This window comes from Equus caballus, chromosome 19 (assembly GCF_041296265.1).
Source record: "Equus caballus isolate H_3958 breed thoroughbred chromosome 19, TB-T2T, whole genome shotgun sequence".
Lineage (NCBI taxonomy): Eukaryota > Metazoa > Chordata > Mammalia > Perissodactyla > Equidae > Equus > Equus caballus.
The window spans coordinates 32,590,391-32,616,259 of NC_091702.1; the positions used below are offsets into that span (position 1 = coordinate 32,590,391).

A 25,869-nucleotide genomic window follows, 5' to 3' on the forward strand; every position below is an offset into this window, starting at 1 on the left:
CTCTATATCATAGCTTATTTTTTGTCTACTTCATCTGTTAAAGCTCTAAAGTGTTTCATTCAGGTTCTCTGGGTAGTTGTAGTTTTTCCTTTATATATTTGACTGCCACATTATATGATGTCTAAAAGTGTGTTTTTCATCTTGCTTTGGTCTGGTATATTTTTACACATTTCTTTTATTCATTCTTGGTTACTTTTGGAAAGGTAATATACATACAAGGTACAAATATCAAAAGGTACAATATAGGGGGCCGGCCTGGTGGCACAGCTGTTAAGTTTGCATGTTCTGCTTCAGCGGCCTGGGGTTTGCCAGTTTGGATTCCAGGTGCAGACCTATGCACCGCTTGGCAAGTCATTTGTGGCAGACATCCCATATATAAAGTAGAGGAAGATGGACACGGATGTTAGCTCAGGGCCAGTCTTCCTCAAAAAAACAAAAACGTACAATATGATATAGAGTAAAATACGTCTCTCTTCCCCGGAACTAATAGGATATTGTATGTCAATTATACTTCAATAAAAAAAAAATAATGTCTCCTTTCAATCTTTTTTTCCAGCCACCTGGTCCCCCATTTTCTTGTGTATCTTTCAGGGTACTTCTTTATTTTCCATCTTTCCTTGTCACTTTGTTCTAGGTACATTTTATGTAAACAACAAAAAGTTGGATTTTGTTTAACTCAGTATCTTCCTTTTGATAGATGAATTCAGCCTGTTTACATTTAAGGAAAAAAAAACTGATACACCTGATTTTATTCCTTCCATATATTTTATGTTTGCCATTTATATTTCTTGGTGCTGTTTTCTCTATTTTCCATTCCCCCAGTTTGGCTGGCTTGATCTAGTTTCTGTTCACTTTTTTTCTCCTATAAATTTGAAGTCCCACTATGCTTTTTTTTAAATGGAGATATTTTTATTTTATTTTGTTTTTTAAAGATTGGCACCTGAGCTAACATCTGTTGCCAATATTTTCTTCTTCTTCTTCTTCTTCTTCTTCTGCCCAAAGCCCTCCAGTACATAGTTGTGTATTCTAGTTGTAGATCCTTCTGGCTCTGCTATGTGGAATGCTGCCACAGCATGGCTCGATGAGCAGTGCTAGGTCCGTGCCCAGGATCTGAACCAGCGAGCCCTGGGCCACCAAAGTGGAGCACACAAACTTAACCACCAGGCCAGCCTCCAGCAACGCTTTTTAGTTATGCTCATGATTATCTTCGTAACAGTTATAATTAGACCAATATCTTTCCATTAATATATCAAAACTAAATTATTATGCTGCTCCCCCACCAAAATGTTTTATTTGCCCATTCCTCCCCCAAACCCCAGCAAAATGAAAACTTTCAAAAAAAAGAAAAAGTTTACTTTTTCACTCTTCCTCTGCCTTCAGATTTTGCAAATACAGCTTAAAATTTTTAGTACTGGGCTATTATTTTTTTTCTTACAGTATGATTCTTCATTTTCAAGGATCTTTGCTTTTTATTAATTTTCCACTTATGCTATAGATTCAATTCTATATGTTGCAAGATTCACAGTTCATCTCAGTTTTCTTTCCTCTTTGTCTTCTATCTAGAAAGCTTCGTTCTGTTTTAATTGTCCCCTGGTTAGGGATACTTATCTTGAGTATTTTCCTCAAGCAGTGGACCTGGTCTGTGCCCTGACTCCTTGTGTGTCTGAAAGCATCTTTTGTTTTGGCAGATAATAATGCTTCTTGACTGGGTGTAGACATCTAGAATCACCTCCCCCTCAATTGTCTGTACCTGTTATTCTAGTTTCTCATGTCTTAGATGAGACGTCCAAGGCTACTCTGATTCTCTCCCTTTTGAAAGGACTATCTGGATGCTTACAAGAATTTCTATTAATCTCTGAACATTAACCATTTTGCTAGGATATATCTAGATGTGTGTTTGAACTAATCCTGCCTGTGTCTCATTGACCCTTTTCAATATGAACATTCAAATCTTTCTTCTGCTTGGAGAATCTTTTTCTAGGATTTAAGTAACACTCTCTTCCATCTACTCTTTCTCTGCTCTGAAATTTCTGCTCTTTGCAGGTTAGGTCTCGTGGATCTGTCCTCCAAACTATCCTTTTCTTCACACCTCCATTTCTTTACAGTTTGGCTTTGTGTTATGACCAGTCGTTCCGACAATGAATTCAGTTCTCAGTAGTGACTATTTCTACTCTCAGTTCATCTATTGAATGCTTTAATTAAAAATAAGATTTTTTTACTTTCATAAAGTCTTTTAAATATTCTGATCACATGTCCTAGAAATTATCTTCTCTTTTTCATTAATCCTACTTCAGCAGGAGCCTCTGTCCTGAATACTCATCTTGGTCATTGAGATGATTAATTTTATGTGTCAACTTGGCTAGGAAATTTGACTGCCCAATTGTCCAGTCAAATACTAGTCTCTATGTTGTTGTCAGATGTTTTGTTAGATGTAATTAACATTTACAATCAGTAGACTTTAAATAAAGCAGATTACCCTCCATAATGTGTGTGGGCCTCATGCCATCAGTTGAAGGCCTTAAGAGTAAAAACTGGTATTTCTGAAAAAGAAGGAATTCTGCCTCCAGAGTGCAACATATTTGTCAATTATACCTCAAAAAAGCTGAAATTAAAAAAAAAAGAGTGCAACATAGAAACCCTGACTGAGTTTCCAGCCTCCTGGCCTGCCCAGTAGATTTCAAACTCAAGACTGCAACATCAACGAAATTGTGTATATGTACACGGGAATATTACTCTGCCATAAAAAGGAATGAAATTTTGCCACTTGTGACAACATGGATGGACCTTGAGGGCATGATGCTAGATGAAATAAGTCAGACAGAGAGGGACAAATACCAAATGATCTCTCTTATATATGGAGTCTAAAAAAAACTAATCAAACAAAAACAAGCTCATAGCTATGGAGAATAATTTGATGGAAAATAGTTTAACACTTCCTCAAAATGTTAAACATAGAATTACCACATGACTCAACAATTCTATTCCATGGTATATGGCCAAGGTAAATTAAAACAAGTCCACACAAAGAGTTTTACACAAATGTTCACAGCAGCATTATTCATAATAGCCAAGAAATGTAAACAACCCAAAAGCCTGTCTACTGATAATGGATAAACAAAATGTGGTATATCCATACGATGAAATATTATTTGGCCATAAAAGAGAATGAAGTACTGGGGCTGGCCCCGTGGCCGAGTGGTTAAGTTCGCCCGCTCCGCTGCAGGCGGCCCGGTGTTTCATTGGTTCGAATCCTGGGCGCGGACATGGCACTGCTCATCAAACCACGCTGGGGCAGCGTCCCACATGCCACAACTAGAAGGATCCACAACAAAGAATATACAACTATGTACCGGGGGGCTTTGGGGAGAAAAAAGGAAAAGAATAAAATCTTTAAAAAAAAAAAGAATGAAGTACTGATACATGCCACAACATAGATGAACCTTGAGAACGGTATGCTAAGTGAAAAATACAAAAGGCCACATTGTTTCATACCATTTATATGAAATGTCCAGAATAGGCACATCCGTAGAGATACAAAGTAGGTAAGTAGCTACCTAGGGTTGGTAGGGGAGGAGACAGTGATGGATTGGGAGGAGTGGGGAGAGACTGCTAATGGGTACAAGGTTTCCTTATGGGATGATGAAAACATACTAAGATTAAATTATGACGATTGTTGTACATCTTTGTAAATACACTAAAAACTGAATTGCACACTTTAAATGAGTGAACTATGTGACATGTAAATTATATATCAATAAAGCTGCTAAATAAAACTAAACTGAATGACATTCTACAAAACAAGTGACCAATACTTATCAAAAGTGTCCATGTCATGGGGCTGGCCCCGTGGCCGAGTGGTTGAGTTCGCGCGCTCTGCTGCAGGTGGCCCAGTGTTTCATTAGTTCGAATCCTGGGCGCGGACATGGCACTGCTCATCAGACCACGCTGAGGCGGCGTCCCACATGCCACAACTAGAAGAACCCACAATGAAGAATACACAACTATGTACCGGGGGCTTTGGGGAGAAAAAGGAAAAAATAAAATCTTTAAAAAAAAAAAAAAAAGTGTCCATGTCATAAAAGACAGGGAGAGACTGAATAATTGTCATAGATTGGAGACTAAGGAGAAATGAAAACTAAATGCAATAGGGGATCTTGACAGAATCCTGGAACAGAAAAAAACGATATTGAAAGGGAACCTTGTCGAAATTCTAAGAAGTCCATAGCTTACTTAATAATATTGCACCAGTGTTAATTTTCTGGCTTTCATAAGTGTGCTATGGATACGTAAATTGTTAACATTAGAGGAAAAACATTAGGAAACTCTGTGTACTATTTTGCAACTTTTCTAAAATTCTAAAATTATTTCAAAATGAATATTTTTTTCAAAAGAGAGAAACTTGAGATATTTCAACCAATTGCAATGTATGAACTTTATTTTGATCCTGAATAAAACAATAAACTGTTAGAAGAAAAAACACTCATGAGGTAACTGGGGAAATTTGAACATTGAGTGGATATTTAATGATACCCAAAAAAGTCATTGGTAATTTTCAGTGAGATAATGACATTGTAGTTATTTTTGTTAAATAGTCCTTTTCTTCTAGAGATAAATGCTGGAATATTTACAGATTAAATGATAGATGTCTAGCATTTGCTTCAAAATAAGCCAAAAGGAAAGCCTAAAAGGTTTGGGGGGTGAAATAAGATTGTCTGTGAGTTGATCACTGGTTCAGATGATGATGAGTACATAGGATTCGTTATACTATTTCTCTATTTTTTTGTATGTTTAAACTTTTTCATTACAAAATGTTTTAAAACTGCTTGTTTCTTTCCTTTTGCCTCCTTTCTGTTTTACAAATCCTTATCTCTTCTCAGGCAGATGCAGGCTCAAAGCAACCATGATGATGTCACATATTCAGAAAGATAAAGGAAAAATGCACATACTGGCTCTCTAAATATTATCTACAATTGAACTAGTATTAGGAACACAATGTTTAAGACAGTGGTTCCCAATTTTGGGGTTATGGACCCAGGGAACCAAGCCATGGGATTGTCAAATACACACATATTGTCTGTAAGTGGAATAAACAATACATGCCATATATATATATATACACACACACACGTATATACATATGCATAATTATTTTTAGAAATGTGTTTTTAATTTCAAAATATATAGGGTCTTCCTAATTACCTTTTTGTTATTGATTTCTAACTTAGTTACACTGTGGTCACAAAATATGTCAATGCATATCAAACTTTAAAGTCACATGAATTCCCTTGGGGATCTTGCAAAATGTGGATTCTGACTGAGGAGGTCTGCTTTGGGACCTGAGCTTCTATATTTCTAACAGGCTTTCAAGTCGTACTGCTGATGCTGCTTTATGAACCATACTTTTCATGGAAAGGGTTTATATGACACCAGTTCCTCGAAATCTGTTGAGATTTGCTTTATGTGTAGTTAACGTTCACAAACGTTCCACAGACATTTGGAAATAATGCATATTATCTAATTATTGAATGCAGTGTTCCGTATAAATCCATTAGATCAATATGGTTAATTGTGACTTCAAATTTTCTGTGTCCTGATTCATTTATCTGCTTGATCTAGCACATACTGAGAGAAATCTATTAAAAATTTCATACTATGATGGTAGATTTGTCAGTTGTTTCTCATAGTTTCATCTATGTTTACTTCATATGTTTTGAAGCTTCATTTTTAGGTGCACAGGATTTGAAAGATTTTATCTTCCAGGTGAATTAAAGTTTTATCATTATCATGTGATGATTTCAATTTCCAGTACTAAACTTCCCTGCAGATTTGTTTTGGACAGCATTTGTCCAATGCATCTTTTTCCATCTTTTGACTTTCAGCTTTTCTGGTCCTTATGTTTTATGTGTGTCACTTGTAAACAGTATATTGCTGAATTTTATTTACTGGTCCAAGCTTTATGTAAATAATAGAAAGATCTTAGAATGTTTTAACTCTTGTCATCTTCTTTCTGACTTATATGAGTAATTTAGCACTTTCTTTCTTTAACCCCCCAGTTTAGACATTAATATTATTTTATATCATCAATATTTGTTTAGATTTACTCACACATTTACAATTTTCTTTACTGCATCTCAAACCTTTGTTCTGGAATTTTCTCCTGCTTGAGTATATCTTTTAACAGTGCTGTTCAATATGCTGTTCAAAGTGGTAGAAACACTCTATGCCTGCACCGTCCAATATACTAGCCACAAGCCACATGTGATTATTGAGGACTCAAAATGTGGCAAATGTGGCTGCACTACTGAATTTTAATTCCATATAATTTAAATTTAAATAACCATATGTGGCTAGTGGCTACTGCACAGGATAGTACAAATTTAGAAGTCTTGTTAGTAAAGTTCTTTTGATGATCAATTGTCTCAGTTGTTTTTAATCTGAAAACGTGTTTACTTCACCCTTGTTCTTGAAAGATAATTTCTCTGGGAAGACAAGTCTAGGTTGACGATATTTTCTCTCAACACTTTAAGATGTTATGTCATTATCTTCCGGCTTCCGTTTTGGCTCTAGTGAAGTCAATCTACTTTTGTTCCCCTTTAGGTCATATGTATCTTCTCTCTGGCTGTTTTTAATGTTTGTTTTTTTTTTTTGTCTTTAGTGTTTTGCAGTAGGGGTTTGGCAGTTTTGCAATTCTACCACCAGCAAGCGCTACCGTGTTGCTAACACTCTCTGTACCCCTGGACTCAGCATCTCCTTCCCGTCCAGGCATTGGGGAAGCTCTGGTTATAGCTCCTGGTCAGCTCTTTGAGAGGGAGTTCCCATGGCAGAACTCTTGGCCCTTAATGGCCTGCTTGTATGGTGGCCAGCCATTCTAGTTTGCCAGGGACTGAGGAGTTCCCTTCAGTCCAGGATTCAGGACTTTCAGTGCTAAAAAGGGTGAGTCCTGAGCAAACAGTAAGAGTTGGTCACCCTACCTGCATCCTCTCCTTCATACCACAGCTTTCTCCCTCCTGGAGCACACATGTTCCCTACAGGAGGCTAGACAATCAGCAGGCCAGGCACAGTGTCGCACTATTCCTACAATCCCTGCTCCATCTGGATTCAAGACCCTGATGTTCAGGCTAATACTTTTTGTATCTTGGCAGCACTATCTCAGAAACCCTATTGGCTCTTTCCAGTTCCGCCTCACTCAGGAGGCTCAAGTTTTCTTGAAGGCTGGTATGTACATTTCTGGATCTCAGAGTAGCCACGTCAAATTCTTCCCCACAGGGCTTCTGGGCTCCATGTACATCATGCATATGGCTAGGCTCCTCCTTTATGGTTCCGGAACACTCTATATCAAAAGGCACCTGAATAGTCTGAGACAATTGGTGAGTAGGTTGGTGCACCGCAGGGCAATGACCTCTAGAGGGTAGTGTTGCCTGACTCCACAAGCCACCCTCTCCATCTCATCAAGGCCCAGCCAAAGCCGTGTACTACAGGTGAAAATGACTTTATTTTCTTTTTTTCTCCCATCGTCTTTTCCCTTAAGGTGTATTTTTTTTTTTTGTAAGAAAGAATGACCCTGAGCTAACATCTGTTGCCAATTTTCCTCTTTTTTTCCTCCCCACAGCCCCAGTACACAGTTGTATACCCTAGTTGTAGGTCATTCTAGTTCTTCTATGTGGGATGCCGCCACAGCACGGCCTGATGAGCAGTGCTAGGTCCACGCCCAGGATCCAAACTGGCGAACCCTGGGCCGTCGAAGCAGAGTGCATGAACTTAACCACTCAGCCACCGGGCCAGCCCCTCCCTTAAGTTTTTAAGTGAAATTTCTTTTGAATAATCCCAACCTGTTTTAACTGAGCTATGGAGAAAGTTTAAGGGATATTTTCCCCTCAACTCTCAGCCTGGAAAACAAAAGTAACATTATACCTTTGGAGACAAGGTATATGATAGTGAAAATTCCATTAAAAAACTCAGAACAGAGTGAACTCAGAATTTTAGTTCTTCTGTCATTTTCTAGTGAGCGAAGACATGAACAGTAAAAACCTCAGCTATCCCATAGCACATTTGTAACTCTCAACTTTCGGAACAACAACTCCAGACCCAAAAGTGACTAGGAAGATAAACAACACTCATGGTGGTGAATAATCTACTCTTATCACTAAGCAACAAGTGAGCCGAGCTGAGAAGCACAGAAGGCTCTAAGGTTTACCTTCAATGTGCTCTTGTCCATCCGTTTGATGCATGCAATCACCAGAGCCCTGACTCTGCAGCAAAGCCTAGAAATGACCAGCTCTGGTACACGTACCAAGGAAGTCCTGCAGAGGATATATCTACCATTGTTTTGACATCTTTATAGGGAGAAGCTGAAGAGGGAAAAAGTGCCATTTAAAAGTTAAAAGAAAACACAGGAGAAAAGCCTCATGACATTGGATTTGGCAATGATTTCTTGAATATAACACCAAAAATATAGGCAACAAAAGAAAAAATAGATAAGTTGGACGTCATCAAAATTTAAAACTTTTGTACATCAAAGGAAACTATCAACAGAGTAAAAAGGTAACCCACAGAACTGGAGAAAATATCTGCAAATCATATATCTGATAAGGGATTGATATCCAAAATATACAAAGCACCCCTACAGCTCAAAAAAAAAAAAAACAATTTAAAAATGGGCAGAGGACTTGAAAATACACTTCTCAAAAAAAGAGTATATAAATGGTCAATAAGCATATGAAAAGATGCTCAACATCACTAGTCATTAGAGCAATGCAAATCAAAACCACAATGAGATACTGCCTCACACCCATTAGGATGGCTATTATAAAATAAAATCTAAAAAATAAAATAAAATAACCAGTATTAGTGAGGATGTGGAGAAATTGGAATCCCTGTGCACTCTTGGTGGGAATGTAAAATGGCACAGGCGCTATGGAAAACAGTATGGTGGCTCTTCAAAAAATTAAACAGAATTATCATGCGAGTCAGCAATTCTGCTTCTGGATATATACCCCAAAAAAGTGAAAGCAGGGACTCGAACAGATATTTACACACCCATGTTCATAGCAGCATTATTCACAATAGCTAAAAGTGGGGGCAGGAGGCCGGACCAGTGGTGCAGCAGTTAAGTGTGCATATTCCCCTTCCGTGGCCCGGGTTTCACCGGTTCGGATCCCGGGTGCCAACATGGCACTGCTTGGCACACCATGCTGTGGTAGGCGTCCCACATACAAAAAGTAGAGGAAGATGGGCACGGATGTTAGCTCAGGGCCAGTCTTCCTCAGCAAAAAAAAGAGGAGGATTGGCAGCAGTTAGCTCAGGGCTAATCTTCCAAAAAAAAAAAAAGCGGGGGCCGGCCCCGAGGCCAAGTGGTTAAGTTCATGTGCTCTGCTTTGGTGGTCCAGGGTTTCGCTCGTTTGGATCCCGGGTGCAGACATGGCACCACTCCTCAGGCCACACTGAGGCAACATCTCACATGCCACAACTAGAAGGACCCTCAACTAAAATATACGACTATGTACTGGGGCGACTTGGGGAGAAAAATCAGAAAAAAAAAGTGCAAGCAACCCAAGTGTCCATTGACAGATGAATGGATAAATGAAATATGGTATATACATACAATGGAATATTATTCAATCTTTAAGAGGGAGGAAATTCTGACATATGCTACAAAGTGGATGAACCTTGAGGACATTGTGCTAAGAGAAATAAACTAGTCACAAAAGAAGAAATATTGTATGATTCCACATATCTAGAGTAGTCATTCATAGAGATAGTAGAATGTTGGTTGCCAGGGCTGAGGGGAGAAGGGAACGGGGGGTTATTGTTTAATGGGTACACAGCCTCGGTTTTGCAACGTGAAAAGAGTTCTGTGGATGGATGGTGGTGATGGTCGCACAGCAATATGAATGTACTGAACGCAACTGAACTGTACACTTAAAAATAGTTAAGATGGTAAATTTTCTGTTATGCACATCTACCACAATTAAAAAGCAAAACAAAAAACATGAGCCTTAGCTTGGGAGAGCCTGAAATTACTTTTATTTATTTGTCTAAAGTTGATGAGTCTCTTACTTACTGACTAGCAACAACCAGTCATTTACTCAGCAAATATTTATTGAAGATGTGCCATGCGCCAGGTACTCTTCGAGACACCTGGGATACAGTAGTGAAAGCCCTGGTTTTCACAGAGCTTACCTTCTGGACTGATCGATATTCAAGGCTCATTTTGAAACCTTAACGCTGATATATTAATTTACAAAAAGAACCAGAACTAACAGTTGACCAAAGAAATACAAATGGTCTTTTAACATAGGAAAAGATGTTTGACCTCACTTGAAATAAGAGAAATGCAAATTAAAACTACACTTTTTTCCCCCCTACAGATTGGCAGAAAGTCCAGACTGTTGACAACATATTCTGTAGGTGAGGCTGTGGGGAAACAGGCGCTCTTATATGTTGCCGGTGTAAGGGCATATGGCACATTTTCCCGGATAGCAATTGTCGCACTAGTAATACCACCATGAGCAATTAAGCCTCAGCAGGCTGCCCAGTGAATTCAACAGCATATCCCCTGCCATAGGAATTGTATTCAATTTGAACCACTCTCCTTGAAGAACAAATTCTAAGAAATGAATGCAAATTTATAAAGATATCAATAAGAGGGTGTTTGTTGCAGTATTATTTGAAATAGCAAAAACTGCAAAAAAAATCTGAACGTCTTATCAATTGAGAAATGGTTGGATAAATAATGGTACATTCATACTGCAGAATGTCATGGAATCACCGAAAATAGCTAAGTTCGTCTAGATTCTATCACATATAAACAAAATTAAGTTTCATACAAAAATGCCTATCACAATAATATCTAATGCTTAAATTGTGTTGACAGTGTGTCAAATGGTGTTCTAAGGGCTTTTCATATATTATGTCATTTAATCCTCAGCCCTATGAGGTAAGTAGCAGTACTTTTGTTATTGCCAGTGTTGCCGAGTGGATTCCACCTCTTAGCGACCCTGTGTGCAGCGTAGCAGAACCCTGCCGGGTCTTTTTGCACCATCTCTCACCTCCCCGTGCTACGGCAGACAGTGCTCCGCTGCTACTCACAGGGCTTTCACGACCAGCTTTTTCAGAAGTAAGTGACCAGGCCCTTTTTCCTAGTCTATCTTGATCTGGAACCTCCGCTGAAACACCAGTGGCATCGCTTTCAGCACCACAGCACCACACAGCTGCCACAGTATGACAACCAACAGATGGATGGCGTGGTTCCCTGACTGGTGCGAACCTGGGGATGGCAGTGAGAACACCGGATCTTAACCACTAGATTAGCAGGACTGGCTAAGTACTATTAGGGTCCCATTTCAAAAATGAGGCAGTCCAGGCATAGAGAGCTGGAGCAACCTGCCCAAGATTTAACAGCTGGCGAATGACTAGAGCCTGGAAGTGAACACAGGCACTCTGGCTCTGGAGCACCAGCATACAGCCATATGGTGTACTGTCTCTAAGCATAATTCTATGTTTGAATATGTGTTAATATATGTAGATACATATATGCTCGAATATGTGTGTATGGTGTGAGCGTGTGTGTTTAGGCATACATTTCTAGACTTACACATGCAAACTTAGGAGGGAAATGGATAGAATACCAACCACATTACTAATAATGGTTATAACTCAGGGGGTTGAGTAGGATGAGAGAAGTAGGGAAAGGGATTTTTATTTCTTTATAGTTTGTGTGTCTGTGTGATCATGTATTTGTGGTTTTCAATATCTTTCCATTTTTCCCAAATTTTTATGTGGCAAAATACACATAACATAAAATTTACTATTTTAGCCATTTTTTAAGTGTTCATGTCAGTGGCATTAAGTACATTCACATTGTTGTGCTGCCATCACCACCATCCTTCCATAGAACTCTGTTCATGTTGCAAAACTAAAACTCCATGCCCATTAAACAATAACTCCCCTTTCCCTGCTTCCCCCAGCCCCTGACAACCACCATTGTACTCTCTGTCTCTATGATTTTGACTCCTCTAGGTACCTCTTGTAAATGGAATCACACAGTGTTTGTCTTGTCGTGGCTGGCTTATTTCACTTAGCATAATGTCCTCAAGTTTCATCCATGTTGTAGCATATGTCAGAATTTCCTTCCTCTTTAAGGCTGAATAATATTCCATCATATGTATACACCACATTTTGCTTATCTGTGCATTCCTCAGTGAACACATGGGTTGCTTCCATGTTTTAGCTATTGTGAATAATGCTGCTATAAATGTGGATGTATAAATATCTGTTTGAGAGCCAGCCCTGATGGTCTAGTGGTTAAAGTTCGGTGCTCTCACCCCTTTGCCAGCCCGGGTTCATTTCCCAGTGGCAAACCACACCATTCATCTGTCAGTTGCCATGCTGTGCTGTGGTGGCAGCTCATATAGAAGAACTAGGACTTACAACTATGATACACAATGATGTACTGGGGCTTTCGGGAGGGAAAAAAAAAAGATTGGCAACAGATTTTAGCTCAGAGCGAATCTTTCACTGAAAAGAAAAATCTGTTTGAGTCCCTCCTTTCACTTTTTTAGGGTATATATCCAGAAGTAGAATTGCTGGATCATATGGTAATTCTATGCTTAATTTTTTGAAGAACCACCATACTGTTTTCCACAGCAGCTGTACCATTTTACATTCCCACCAAGAGTGCACAAGGGTTCCAATTTCTCCACATCCTTGTTTCTCCATAACACTTATTTTGTTTTGTTTTGCTAGTAGACGTCTTAATAGGTATGAGATGATAGTTCATTGTAGTTTTGATTTGTAATTTTCTTTTTTTTAAGATTTTATTTTTTATTTTTCCTTCTTCTCCCCAAAGCCCCCCAGTACATAGTTGTATGTATTTTAGTTGTGGGTCCCTCTAGTTGTGGCATGTGGGACACTGCCTCAGCGTGGCCTGAGGAGCGGTACTAGGTCCGTTCCCAGGATCAGAACCTGGAAACCCTCGCCACTGAAGTAGAGAGCGGGAACTCAACCACTTGGCCACCGGGCAGGCCCATGATTTGTAATTTTCTAATGACTAGCTATGAGAACATCTTTTCACGTGCTTATTGGCCATTTGTATATCTTCTTTTGAGATACGTCTATTCAAGTCCTTTGCCTATTTTTGTTTGGTTTTGTTGTTGCGTTACGTTTTGAAACAAAAAAATTAACAACAGGTTGAGAGAGAAAGATTCTCCCCGAGATCCATTCATTAAAAACCTTATCCATCCAGCTACCTATCTACAGAATTGTAAGACCTGGATTTACCACTCACCACTTTCTCAGGTTGCAGAAGTTATTTAAAAATCTCTACAATTGGACCAACTTTCCGTAGGCCTTACCCTCACCCCCCAACCCCCACCCCCGCGAGCGCGCGCGTGTGCGCACGTGCGTGAGGGAGCACAAATCACTAGTCCTATTTAATCACCCTTTTTTTCTCTTTCTGTCCGTGGATTTGTAGGACACTCACTTTCCCCTACAATGCACATTCATTTAATTAAACATTTTTACTGAGTTGCCTTCTGCCTTTCCTGCTCCAGGCTCAATTTTCCAAAATCCTCAAGAAATGGTTTTTGCCCAGCGTGCAGCACCGGCCAGGTGGCACCAGAGGATCGCGGAATTCCTCTCCAGCGGACAGGGCGTGGTGCCTTGCTGGAAAGCTCCTCGCCTACCAAATGACACCCAAGCTGGCTTGCCTGGCTTCCGCCGCGTCCCCACGGTCCAGCACCTCAGCAGGACTGGTTTACTCCCCGCAGCCACCGCCTGTTTTCCCAAATCGTGCGGCAGCTCTCGCGCCTTGGATCTTTGCGCTCATAGTCCCTTCTGCCTGGAAAGCTTGCTGCTTAACTCCACTCCTACTCAACTTTATGGTGTTCTCGCATCCACCCCTATGTCCACTCTGATTAAGACACAGAGTAGGGTTTCAAAAGATGCCGATAGGCTGAATGCATGAATAAGTGAAGACATCATAAAATAGCAATTTTTATCCCCACATCACTTGGCAGGAAGATTGTAGAGCTATGAGGTCAGACAGATAGGGTTCCAATACTGGTTCTTCCACTTACTAGCTGGGTGAACTTCACCCTCTGAGAATTGAAGAAATGTTTGTTAAACGGATGAATAAGATGTTCTACCAGAGATGTGTGACGAATTAAACGAGCTAATGCTTGTCTCGTCCCTCGCCACAATCAGCGCTCAATAGAACTACTACTCTGTCTACTACAGCACGGTCGGTATTTATGCAGACTGAGCTCCCGTAGGGAGGATGTCTGACTCGGTTTTGAGCTTCCCTAGGTGCCGGTTCGCATTAGGTGCCTAGAATGAAGACGGAGGACGACAGCTTTTAACATACTGAGAGAGAGAAAGATACATCCCGAATGGATCTGACCCCTTCGCAGAGACCACAAGTCCCACCATCCTGCAAGAATCTCAGCTTGTTCGTGTACAAATGAAGACCTACTATACTTGCAGATCTAGTCTGCGGTCCGTAGTCCCCTGCCCCCGCGCTTTAGTTGGGTAAGACAGCCGCCGCCAGGCCCCACGCGTTGCCCCCGTTAGCTCAGACCTCGGACTGGGCGGCCTTGGGGAAACGCATGCGCAGTCCTCTTTCCTTGTCTCCTCCCTCCCCGCTTTCGTTAGACCTTCGCGTTCCTTGTGCTGGGTTCTTTTTGTCCCCTACTGCGAGCGGTGTCAGTTTCCGTGCGGAAGTGGGGGCCGTGAGGGAAGAAGATGGCGGCCCCTGTGGTGGCGCCGCCTGGTGCGGTGGCCAGTCGGGCTAACAAGCGCAGCGGCAGTGGGCCGGGAGGCGGCGGCGGCGGCGGGGGAGCCAGGGGGGCGGAGGAGGAACCGCCGCCGCCCCTACAAGCAATTCTGGTGGCAGATAGCTTCAACCGCCGCTTCTTCCCCATCTCCAAGGACCGGCCTCGGGTGAGCGCCGCGCGCGAGAGCAGCCAGAGGGCCCGGAGGTGGCGCGGCTAGAGCAAGTTATCGTTTCGGCTGCCTAGTGAGGCGTGCTCTGGAAGGACTTATGTCTACCCTCTTTCCCGGGAATCGGGTTTATCTGGTTAGGAGGAAAGCGGAGGGACAGTCGAAAGCCCTGATGATTGCCTGACCAAGTGAGTGGCTGGCAGATTTGGGCACTCGTAGTGCTGCCCGCCTCAGGGTTGGGAGGCATGTAGAAGCAGGGCTTGTGAGAAGCCTTCACGTGGAGATTCCGTGCTCCAAGAGGAGGCTGCGCTGCCTTTATGCAGATGGGAAAGAGATCCGGAGGTGAAAGGAAGACCTCCAAAAGGGAGGTCTTATGCCTTGAAGAAGAACAGGCGGTCTGATCTCTTAGTAACAGCTGTTTTGGATCTCGTACAGTATGGGTTTTTTTTTTTTTCCAGGTTTAATGACAGTGCCATCTGTCAAAAGCAGGACAGAACGGGTTTAGTGGCTGGTTGCCAGCAGCCCCTGTATTGTCGAGACACTGGGGAATTGGACTGAGCCGGTCCTAGGTATTGCTGGGTCACTCAGCAGTCAGTCCCCAGTTCAGTCAAAGAAAGGGAACTGCATTCAGGTTCAGGAAAAATAATCTCTAACTCCCTGCTTCCTCTCAAAAACCTAATGGTTGTTCATTTTAGACGAGTGTTGGGGTGGCTAGCCCCTGACTCTCAGAGAGGAATCAAGGAAGGAAAGTTTATAGGGAAAAAGGCATTAATGGTGCCTAAGTTTTTGGAGATGTGGTTAATTTCCAGTATTATCCTTTGCCAAGGGTGGTCTGTTCTGTAGCAGCTCTGTGTCTGATGCTAAGCAAGTAAATTCCATACTTACCTACCGTATCCAAATTGCAACACCTTAGACTCTAAGGCTTAGTGTGTAGTAAACATCAAAGGCAGGAGCCTGATTACTTTTAAATTGTAAAGATAAAGTAAAACTATGGAGTTTGGAAAGACTGATAGGGGAGTGGAAATCGTGGTTGAAGCGAGGGAAAGAATGGTACCCAGAGGGCCCTCATGGATTCAAGACTTCAAACTTTTTCTATCTCCTACCCTCCAGGTCCTCTTGCCCCTGGCCAATGTGGCACTAATTGACTACACTCTGGAATTTCTGACTGCCACAGGTGTCCAGGAAACCTTTGTCTTTTGTTGCTGGAAGGCTGCTCAAATCAAGGAACATTTACTGTAAGGCAACTCTTGTTTCCACGTTTATCATTTTTTTCCAGTTTCCCTAGGATGGATGTAACTAAATAAGGGGGAAAATGTGTCTGTTTGGATCCCATCATAAGTCTAAGGGCATTCTTTTTACTTATCAGGAAGTGAGCAGCTGAAGCTGTGACAAAGATTAAAGAACAACATCTGGGTTTTTTCTGAATTTCACTTATAAAGTTTGGTCCAAGTGGGTTTTGCTTTTTATTTAATGGCACCATTATGGAAGTTATAAGAATAACATCCTTGTTTTTCCACTGAGCTTCTAAATATTGAGCTCTTCCTCATCTTTGTATTCCCAGTGCCTAGCTTAGTACCAAGCACATAGTAAACACTTGACAAATGCTTGCTGAAATCTTCTTGATGAAGAGCAAATCCCAGGATTTATGACAGTTTAGAAAATAAAGACTAGGATATTTGCATGTTAGACAGTTCCTAAATTTGGTCTGGACTGGAGAAAAGTGGCATAAGAAGTGTGTTCCTCTGATACTTTGTGCAAATCTCAGCAGGATTTTGAGTTCAAATCCGTGTTTGGGGACGGGGGTCAGAGTATGGAGAGGAAGTAACCATGTTTCTCTAAGCCATAAAACAAGATTGGTGACATAGGATGCTGAGACCATTAATTATAGTTCATAAATCTCTTTGAAGTTGATGCTGGCAGGAACCCAAGAAAGCCATAGAGAAGGAGTGTGCATGTTGAATGGGGTGGGGGGGTGGATAGGGAAGCTCTACATGATCTTTATGCTTGATTTACTCATTCCCCTCACCGCCTTTCCTTCAGGAAATCCAAATGGTGCCGCCCTACATCCCTCAATGTGGTTCGGATAATTACATCAGAGCTATATCGATCACTGGGGGATGTTCTCCGTGATGTTGATGCCAAGGCCTTGGTGCGCTCCGACTTCCTTCTGGTGTATGGGGACATTGTGTCAAACATCAATATTACCAGAGCCCTGGAGGAACACAGGTCAGGACGGGAAAACGGTACAGATAAGGGTTTGGGACCAGCAGAGCCCCAAGCCTGCTGTTTTGCAGCTCTCTCCCTCCTGTTCCTCATAGGTTGAGGCGGAAGCTTGAAAAAAATGTATCTGTGATGACAATGATCTTCAAAGAGTCATCCCCCAGCCACCCGACTCGTTGCCAAGAGGACAATGTGGTAGTGGCTGTGGATAGTGCCACAAACCGGGTTCTCCATTTCCAGAAGACCCAAGGCCTCAGACGTTTTTCTTTCCCTCTGGTGTGTGGGTATCTGGGGTCCTTGAGGTAGGAAAGTGACCTCAAGCCTTCGGCAACAGAGACATTAAAGTTCTTGTAAACTTCTCCCCACAGAGCTTGTTCCAGAGCAGTGGAGATGGCGTGGAGATTCGCTATGATTTACTGGATTGTCATATCAGCATCTGCTCTCCTCAGGTGAGCTCTTCAGGGCCAGGGCTACAATCCTAAGAGCAGAGCTCTGAGGATGTGCTGTTGCCCCCTTAGAAGGCCAGGGTATATTTCTTCTCCCTCTTTCCCTTATCTCTTCTACACCAAATAGGTGCTGTCTTCTTGACCCCAATATCCCATTGGGAGCCTCTTTGGGATTCTGGCCCACGTACGTTGTCATAGGGTCTGATAGGTCTCTGGGGGCTTTTATCTTTGCTTCCAGAGAATAGCACTTAACCTTGGTCCCACCCAACTTCCCCCCACAGGTGGCTCAACTCTTTACAGACAACTTTGACTACCAAACTCGAGATGACTTTGTGCGAGGCCTGTTAGTGAATGAGGAGGTAAGAAAGGCTCTCAGTACCTCTTTAGGAGAGGGCTGTGATTTTATCTCATGCTGATAACTTTCGGTCCCCTTTTGTGTTTATTGAGCCTTAAGAGGGAAGAAAAGAGCTGAGGGGCAAGGGGAAGCAATACACACAGAAAAGTCTTAGGCCATTTGGCTGTGACATTGAGAGGCAGAGGGGAAGTTAAGAAGGTTAGAAAAGTGTACCTGGGGATGTTCTTCCTCTCTTGCTTGCTTGGCTGACCTCCCTTTCCTTCTCCTCATTCAGATCCTAGGGAACCAGATCCACATGCACGTGACAGCTAGGGAATATGGTGCCCGGGTCTCCAACCTACACATGTATGCGGCTGTCTGCGCTGATGTCATCCGCCGATGGGTCTACCCTCTCACCCCTGAGGCGAACTTCACTGACAGCACCACCCAGAGCTGCACTCATTCCCGGCACAACATCTACCGAGGGCCTGAGGTCAGCCTGGGCCATGGCAGCATCCTGGAAGAAAATGTGCTCCTGGGCTCCGGCACTGTCATTGGCAGCAATTGCTCCATCACCAACAGTGTCATTGGCCCTGGCTGCCACATTGGTGAGCACAGGTGGGGAAGTGAAGCTGGCTTTCCTAGGAGCAGGAACCTGCGGGAGCCCCATGTCTCCAGAGAAGGATACAGAGGGATAGTCCCTGAGAGTAAGGAACTAGAGTGGCTACCTTAATAAAGGAGGGAACAGGGATGTGAAAACAGCAATACTTTAGTTTGTGGCCTGTGAGCCTCTTATTGGGTGACTCTTCACATTTCAGGGTACCCTATATTCACATTCAGGACCAAGTAGATAATTAACATGCAATAATAACATCTGTTTAGTGCATTACAGTTTACAGAGAGCTTTTGCATACGTTATTTCATTTACTCCGCACAAAAACCTTGTGAGGGAAGTAGTATTTATCCCCAGTTTATAGATAAGCAAACAGGCTCAAAGAGGTTGTCTTACCCAAGGTCATACTAATAAGAGGCAATGCTGGGACTTGAACCTGAGTATTCTGACTGTAAGTCCACTGTTCTTTTTACTCTACCATAATTGCCTGGTTAGCCTCTTAGTAATTCACTTTGGTTATAGGAATATGATGCTTCTGATGGAACTGCCCCTTTAAAAAAGTAACAATAAGTTTCTAACTCTGAAATGTATAAGAAGAGGTGGAATAATTTGGTTCTACTTCTAGACGTGGATATGATTCTAATAAGGTTCTTGAGTTCAAGGGGTCCCCAGAAATCTTGAAGGGTCTCAGGTTCTCAAGTCCTGTGTGTAATCTGTAATTGTTATACACCTGGTGGAGGATGGTCAGGGTGAGCAATATTCTGTTCTCAGGCCTGGACTTAGAAGGGGAGAGGGTGTCTCCGGTGAATTCGGGGATGGAGTATTAGAGCTAGTTGGGAGCTGTGCTGGTGTCAGTCAGCCCTATCCTCCAGGAATGTCCCTGGTCTGGAGTTGGAGCCCTAAGTGACCGGGAGTCCTTCCTGTCCTGAGCCAGGTGATAACGTGGAGCTGGACCAGGCCTACCTGTGGCAAGGGGTCCGAGTGGCTGCTGGAGCAAAGATCCATCAGTCTCTGCTCTGTGACAATGCTGAGGTCAAGGAACAAGTTATACTGAAGCCACACTGTGTCCTCACTTCCCAGGTGAGACCTGCTCCATACTGTACATTGGCCCCAAACTGAGTGCTGGTCATGCTGAGCCACAAGGGGCCTTATGCCCACCCTTAATCCAGCCTGAATTGAGAATCCAAATCCAGTGGTTTCATTTGCCTTCTGTTGGCTTAGTGAAAAAAGTTATTCTCAACTTCAGGATGTATTTTTTCTCTAACATACTTATGGGTCGGTGCCACCCACTCCTTTTTTCTCCCCTAGGTGGTAGTGGGCCCAGACATCATGCTGCCTGAGGGCTCGGTGGTCTCTCTGCACCCTCCAGATGCAGAGGAAGATGAGGATGATGGCCAGTTCAGTGATGATTCTGGGGCTGACCAAGAAAAGGAGAAAGTGAAGCTGAAAGGTGTGAGGCTCAGCAGGTGTGGGGCGTCTGTGTGTCTCTCTGCCCCATAGAAAGAGCAGTGTTTCCTCCTGGAGGGATTAATGCTTCTGCTGGACCTTCCCTAAAGATTAATGTGTTTTCCAGGTTACAATCCGGCAGAAGTTGGAGTTGCAGGCCGGGGCTACCTCTGGAAAGCTCCAGATGTGAACGTGGAGGAAGAGGAGGAACTACGGCAGAGTCTGTGGGGTGAGCTTTATTAGGGGGGTATTATTCCGGCCTTATTCCGGCCACCCCCCTCCCGAATCGGAATGTTTTGAAGGAGAGTGAATACTTTAGAATCAGATGACTTGTTCATTGCTTAATTTATGTAGAAAGGGCAGATATGTTGGTCTCTGTCAATAGCTCTTTCCTTATTTTTCTTTTTTCTCACCCTTTATGGGCCCTCAGGACTCAGAATCAACATGGAAGAAGAGAGTGAAACTGAAAGTGAGCGAAGTGTGGATTCTGAGGAGCTAGACAGCCGGGCATGCTCCCCACAGATGGATGACATCAGAGGTGAGTGGCCAGGGGAGCAGTGCCCTGGGACAAAAGAGGAAAACCTCTAGTTTATTCTTTGTCTGGATCAACTAACCAAAGACTTGTGTTCCTCCCAGAAAGAGTTTGGTATAAAGTCAGGACTAGGTAACTTAAAGCATTCTGGAGTGATGTTGGTCCAGAAACTTATTCTTGCTTTGATTTTAGTGTTTCAGAATGAAGTCCTGGGAACGCTACAGCGGGGCAAGGAGGAGAACATTTCTTGTGACAATCTAGTCCTAGAGATCAACTCTCTCAAGTAAGAGCAGCCCCGCCCTGTTCTCTTCTTGGGGTAATGGCAGGCAGGTAAAGGTTCTCTCCTGTGTCTTCCCCTAATAGGAACCTGGTCCCTCAACATCCCAAATGGACAAGGCCAGTAGCATTTGGAGCAAGGAGAGCATTAGGTTCTAACCTCAGCATAGACTTCACCTTCCAAAACCCTCCCCTTCCATGTTGTTCCATTTGACTTCCTTACTCCAGTGTCCTGCCAAAGTCATAGTCCTACAGTGTGCTGGAAGGGCCAGTGAAGGCCCTCGTGTTACTACAGTCTCCCCACAGGTACGCCTACAACATAAGCCTAAAGGAGGTGATGCAGGTACTGAGCCACGTGGTCCTGGAACTCCCCCTGCAACAAATGGATTCCCCGCTTGACTCAAACCGCTACTGTGCCCTGCTGCTTCCCGTGAGCAAAGATTGGGGCTGGGTACAAGGGATTGGGTGGAGGCAGATACACGTCGTTGCTGTGCTTGACTTTAAAGGACATCAGGAGTAGAAGGTCTTGTGGGAAATATGTTACTTGTAGTTCCTTTCTTCTTGCTACTGGATGCAGATTGGGTTCTAGAGCAGCCTTGGCTGGTCCAGAGGAGTCAAGTTTGAGACTCCAAGATTCAGACCATCCTAGACCCCAAAGGTAGATCCAGAATAGCCCTGGACTTTCAGGCTCTCTGACGGAAATTGATTTGACCCAGAATGAGATCAGCCTTTAGGCTGAGAATAGGTATTTTGAAGCAGCCTGCAACATCTTTCACCTTCACCCTTCATCTTTCGTCCCTTTCACCTTCCCTGAGTAATCCCTTCTTTTTCCCCAACCCTGACTGCCAGCAACCCCCAAGTCCCTCTGACCTGATTTCACAGGGCTTGTATCATCTCCCTCTTGACTTCCCATATCATGAAAGACTCATGTTATCAATATTGATTTTCTTTGCTGTCCAGGTGCAGGTGCATGCTGGGGAATATATTGCAGCTCCCTTCTCCTTTCTTCCATAGCTGCTCAAGGCCTGGAGCCCTGTTTTTCGGAACTACATAAAGCGTGCAGCTGATCATTTGGAAGCACTGGCAGCCATTGAGGACTTCTTCCTGGAGCATGAACCTCTTGGTACTTCCGTGGCCAAGGTGAATACCACCTCAAGCCCCATAGTCCTGCATTTCCTTTGACAGAGGCCTTGGTAACCTCTTGGAGACACAAAACAGGCTGACGTGAATCCAATGTGGAGTTTGGCTAACAGCACCATCCACCCCTAGTGTTGTCCTTATTGGTGGGATAGTACAGCTTGGAGCCAGGCTAGTAAGGCAGCCATTTGGAGGTTGCCCTGGGGATGTGTGAAGCACTACCCAGCAATAGTTCCAGAAGTTATACCTGTTCCAGTACCAGAGTGAACAGCTTATTATTCTTGTCTGTTCTGGAGGATGCGGCTCAGCGTGTAGAAGGAAGCTGAGGGCCTGGTAGAGAGTGGTGCTAAGATCTTGCCTCCTCTTCCTCTGTTATCCGTTGTATCTTGCTGGACTCTGCAAGGGCCCTGAGATCTCCTTTGCTGGCCTTCTGCAGGTACTGATGGCTTTCTACCAGCTGGAGATCCTGGCTGAGGAAACAATCTTGAGCTGGTTCAGCGGAAGGGATACAACTGACAAGGGCTGGCAATTGCGCAAGAACCAACAGGTAAGTCACACTGCCCTCCTCTTGCCACGGGGTAGTTGTCTTGTTCCTTGGCCCTTGGCCCTAGGCTCCAGGATGGTTGGTCCCTGGGACTCTGGTTGTTACAACTGTTTATCTGCTAAGGAGAAGAGGAGAGTTATGTGCCCCTCCCTCAGTAGCTGTCCACTCTGCTTCCTTACAGCTGCAGAGGTTCATCCAGTGGCTAAAAGAGGCAGAAGAGGAGTCATCTGAAGATGACTGAAGTCGCACTGCCTGCTTCTGTGGGTGTGGTGGATTGCCCTCCTGGCTTCTGGGCCAGGGCAAGCGAGAAGCTGGTTGCAGAAGGTTGGAGGGACCACCGTCTGAGCTGAGACTTAAAGGAGCAGAGGCTGGAATTACAGTATTCTTCCCACTGCCAGCAACCATGTGCCTCCCGTCCTGACTGGGGATTTGGGATGAGGGGAGTTGGCTGGAACAAAGCTCTGCCTGAGGAGGAGCTAGACAGGCCCTGCAGTTAGAGGAAGAGCAGAGGAACAGCTTTGTGTTCTGGCATTCCCTCAGGGAACAGCAGAGAGCAGCTGGCCCTCTCTGCTGCTTGTATTTGTTAATATTAAAAAAGAGAGAGGGGTGTACTTGGTTTCCTTCCAACTCTGACTGATTAGCCAATGAAGTAGGTGACCAAAGAGTTCTAAACCCCTGACGTGTCAGCCTTTCCTTAACACCGGAGAGAGGGAGAAGAGGGGTGGTATGGCCACTAGGTGGTACTGTGGTACCTTGCTAATAGACCATTGCTGTGGCTCATGGGTAGTGGAGGGCCTAGATTCTTTTCCAGCCTCTGTGGACCAATTTGTGATCCTGGTGTGGTGTGCCTGAGCCTATTTCCATAGAGAGTCCTAGTCTGAACACCTCTCTGCCAGAGGGTGACGATGCCAAGCATATGTAAGTCCATTAACCACCTGCAAGTTCCTCACATGCTTTGTCGAGTCGATCCAGTACTACTCTCAGGGAAACTGGGCTACTTTTCATCTTAAAGATAAGGAAATTTGCTCAAGGTCTCATGACTCTTGAGGGCTAAAGCTAAGGACTTGAGCCTCATAATCCAGAATTCTCTCTGCTTTTGCATATTCAGTGTCTCCATAAAGGGAAATTGTCCCCACAGGCAAATATAACCCCAAGCCAGCAATCGCTATCCTAAGACAGAATAAGATCCTGTGAAATGGGCTTTCCCCTAAAACTGAGAGAGCGACTACTGTTTGACAGGCATTTTGCCAAATACTTTGCATGTGTTATTTTAGTTAACCTTCAGCCCCATGAAGTAGGTCTTATCCCCATTTTCAGATGAGGAGCCTGAAGTTCAGAGAGGTACCATAACTGGTCATCGATAGAGCCAGGATTTGTTATTGGACTCTAGAGCTGGAGTTTGTCACTTTGCTGTTTTGTCCTTTAACCTCAGCCACGAGACATGCCCTTCTCTCTCATCTTTTTGAGCTCTTGGTTGCCTTCCTGTAACCCTTACTTTATTGACACAAATTGCGGCAAATGTTACTGGTAACAAGTGGCCCTCCTGGACATCACAGCTAACATAGTTGCCTTTCTTCATTTCATTTGGGTGGAAAGGAGTAAGCTGAGGAAGGGGCTACTGAACTGTCCTCGGGTGTGAAGGGGTATTACTGAGTATTTCTAAAGAAGAAAAAAAAGCAGGCTGGCCAGAGTTTGGCTTAATTTACTTTTCTTCTTCAGTAAATCTCAGTTTCTGGTTATGGCATGACCTCAGGGGCAGTTAAATACATAACTATAGGGCACCTCTGATTTGTACCTAGTGGGTGGCAGAGATGAGAAGTGGCCGGTAGAACTTTTTAGAAGGAAGCGCTTCCTTCCACTTGGGTTAATTAGGGAAGGCTTACAGGATTGTGATGCTTGAGTGGCCTAAAAAAATAGAAAAGGTAGAAGGGCAAAAGCAAAGCAAAAGATTTCTACTTAAATGTGCAAATTAGGGGCCGGCCCGGTGGCGCAGTGGTTAAGTTTGCACATTCCGCTTTGCCGGCCCCGGGTTCGCTGGTTCGGATCCTGGGTGCGGACATGGCACCACTTGGCAAGGCATGCTGTGGTAGGTGTCCCACATATAAAGTAGAGGAAGATGGGCACGGATGTTAGCTCAGGGCCACTCTTCCTCAGCAAAAAGAGGAGGATTGGCAGAAGGTGTTAGCTCAGGGCTAATCTTTCTCCAAAAAAAAAAAAAGCAAATTAAACGCATGGGCTTTTTACTCCTTCCAAAACCCGTTCAAATGCCAGTAAAGGAATTCTTCAAAAAAGGCACGTGACTCAATAAGGAAAACAGGTGACGACAATGAATGAGAGACATCAACATTTTGGAGAATGGAAAATGAATAGAAGAGTGAAAGTTGACCTAGCAGAGCAGAATGAGATGGGTTCTACCTGCTGAGGTGGGTCTTAACCAAGAAGCAAACCAGTGTGCCTTTCTGGACCCAGAAAAGGCTCAGCAGAGGGGGTAAGGATTGGGGCTGAGAGCTGGGGGGGTGGGGGGGGTGGAAGTAAATCAGACAAAGATCTGTACAGAAAATAGCCCCCCAGGTCCTCACCTCATCTCATCCAGCCAGGTGTTTACCTCAACTTCTCCCCTGCAAGAAATGGGAACTTTGGTCTCTGGAGAAACCGTAGGGAGAAAATTATCAAAGAAATACTTACAAAGGTCTCCTAAACCCAAAGTTCATGTGCTCCCAGACTGACAGCCCACGAGCTCCCGGCATAGTGAATGAAATAAGCTCGTAGAGCCTCTGGACTCAACAGCAGACATGGGGAGCATGAGGGTGGGGCTAGATTGAAAATGAGGGATTAAGTGAAAGTATATGCGTGGTAGGCCTCTGAGTATCAGCACACACAGACTTATACCCCCAGGCAAAAACAAACTGAACAACTGCAGAAAAAGGGCCTGCAAATACTTGACATTTTTTGTTTCCTTGGGGAGGAAAAAGTCATCTTTCCCCCACTTACATCACCCTACGGTGAAGCCTGTTAGTTAATAAGCCTTATGCATGGATAGAACTTGCAATCAGCTTTCCAGTATGTCACTCTTAACTGTGAATAGATTGTTAAGGGCCATCAAACATTTGAGGAAACTTCCAACATGAAAGGCAGAAACCAAAACAGAAAATTGAAACCAAGGAAGCTTTTTAAAAATTTCAGGAGGGGAAAAGCCATAATTATTATTCTCAAAACTCAAAGAGGGAACATATTGTGTCTGTGAAGAAAGTACTATGAAAAGGAACAATTGGAGAACAAAAGAGTTGTTAGAAATTAAAAATAAGTAAATGGATTATTTCCTTCTGAGAACTGGAGGACTAGAGAACCAAATAGGAGAGAGGCTGTGTGTCCATCCTTATGTAC

The 25,869-nt window shown here is 43.5% G+C and overlaps 1 protein-coding gene across 1 annotated transcript; it reads left to right on the forward strand.

Moving 5' to 3' along the window:
• The first annotated feature begins 14,674 nt into the window (after nucleotides 1-14,674).
• EIF2B5 (eukaryotic translation initiation factor 2B subunit epsilon) lies at nucleotides 14,675-23,096 on the forward strand. The gene is made up of 16 exons (XM_001915777.6): nucleotides 14,675-14,937; nucleotides 16,048-16,172; nucleotides 16,978-17,163; nucleotides 17,256-17,433; nucleotides 17,526-17,606; nucleotides 17,885-17,962; nucleotides 18,233-18,545; nucleotides 19,485-19,630; nucleotides 19,859-20,000; nucleotides 20,124-20,225; nucleotides 20,427-20,534; nucleotides 20,721-20,811; nucleotides 21,111-21,234; nucleotides 21,819-21,944; nucleotides 22,378-22,488; nucleotides 22,667-23,096. The coding sequence occupies exons 1-16, from the start codon at nucleotides 14,740-14,742 to the stop codon at nucleotides 22,724-22,726; spliced, it is 2,169 nt and encodes a 722-aa protein (XP_001915812.3). The 5' UTR covers nucleotides 14,675-14,739; the 3' UTR covers nucleotides 22,727-23,096.
• Nucleotides 23,097-25,869: the final 2,773 nt, after the last annotated feature.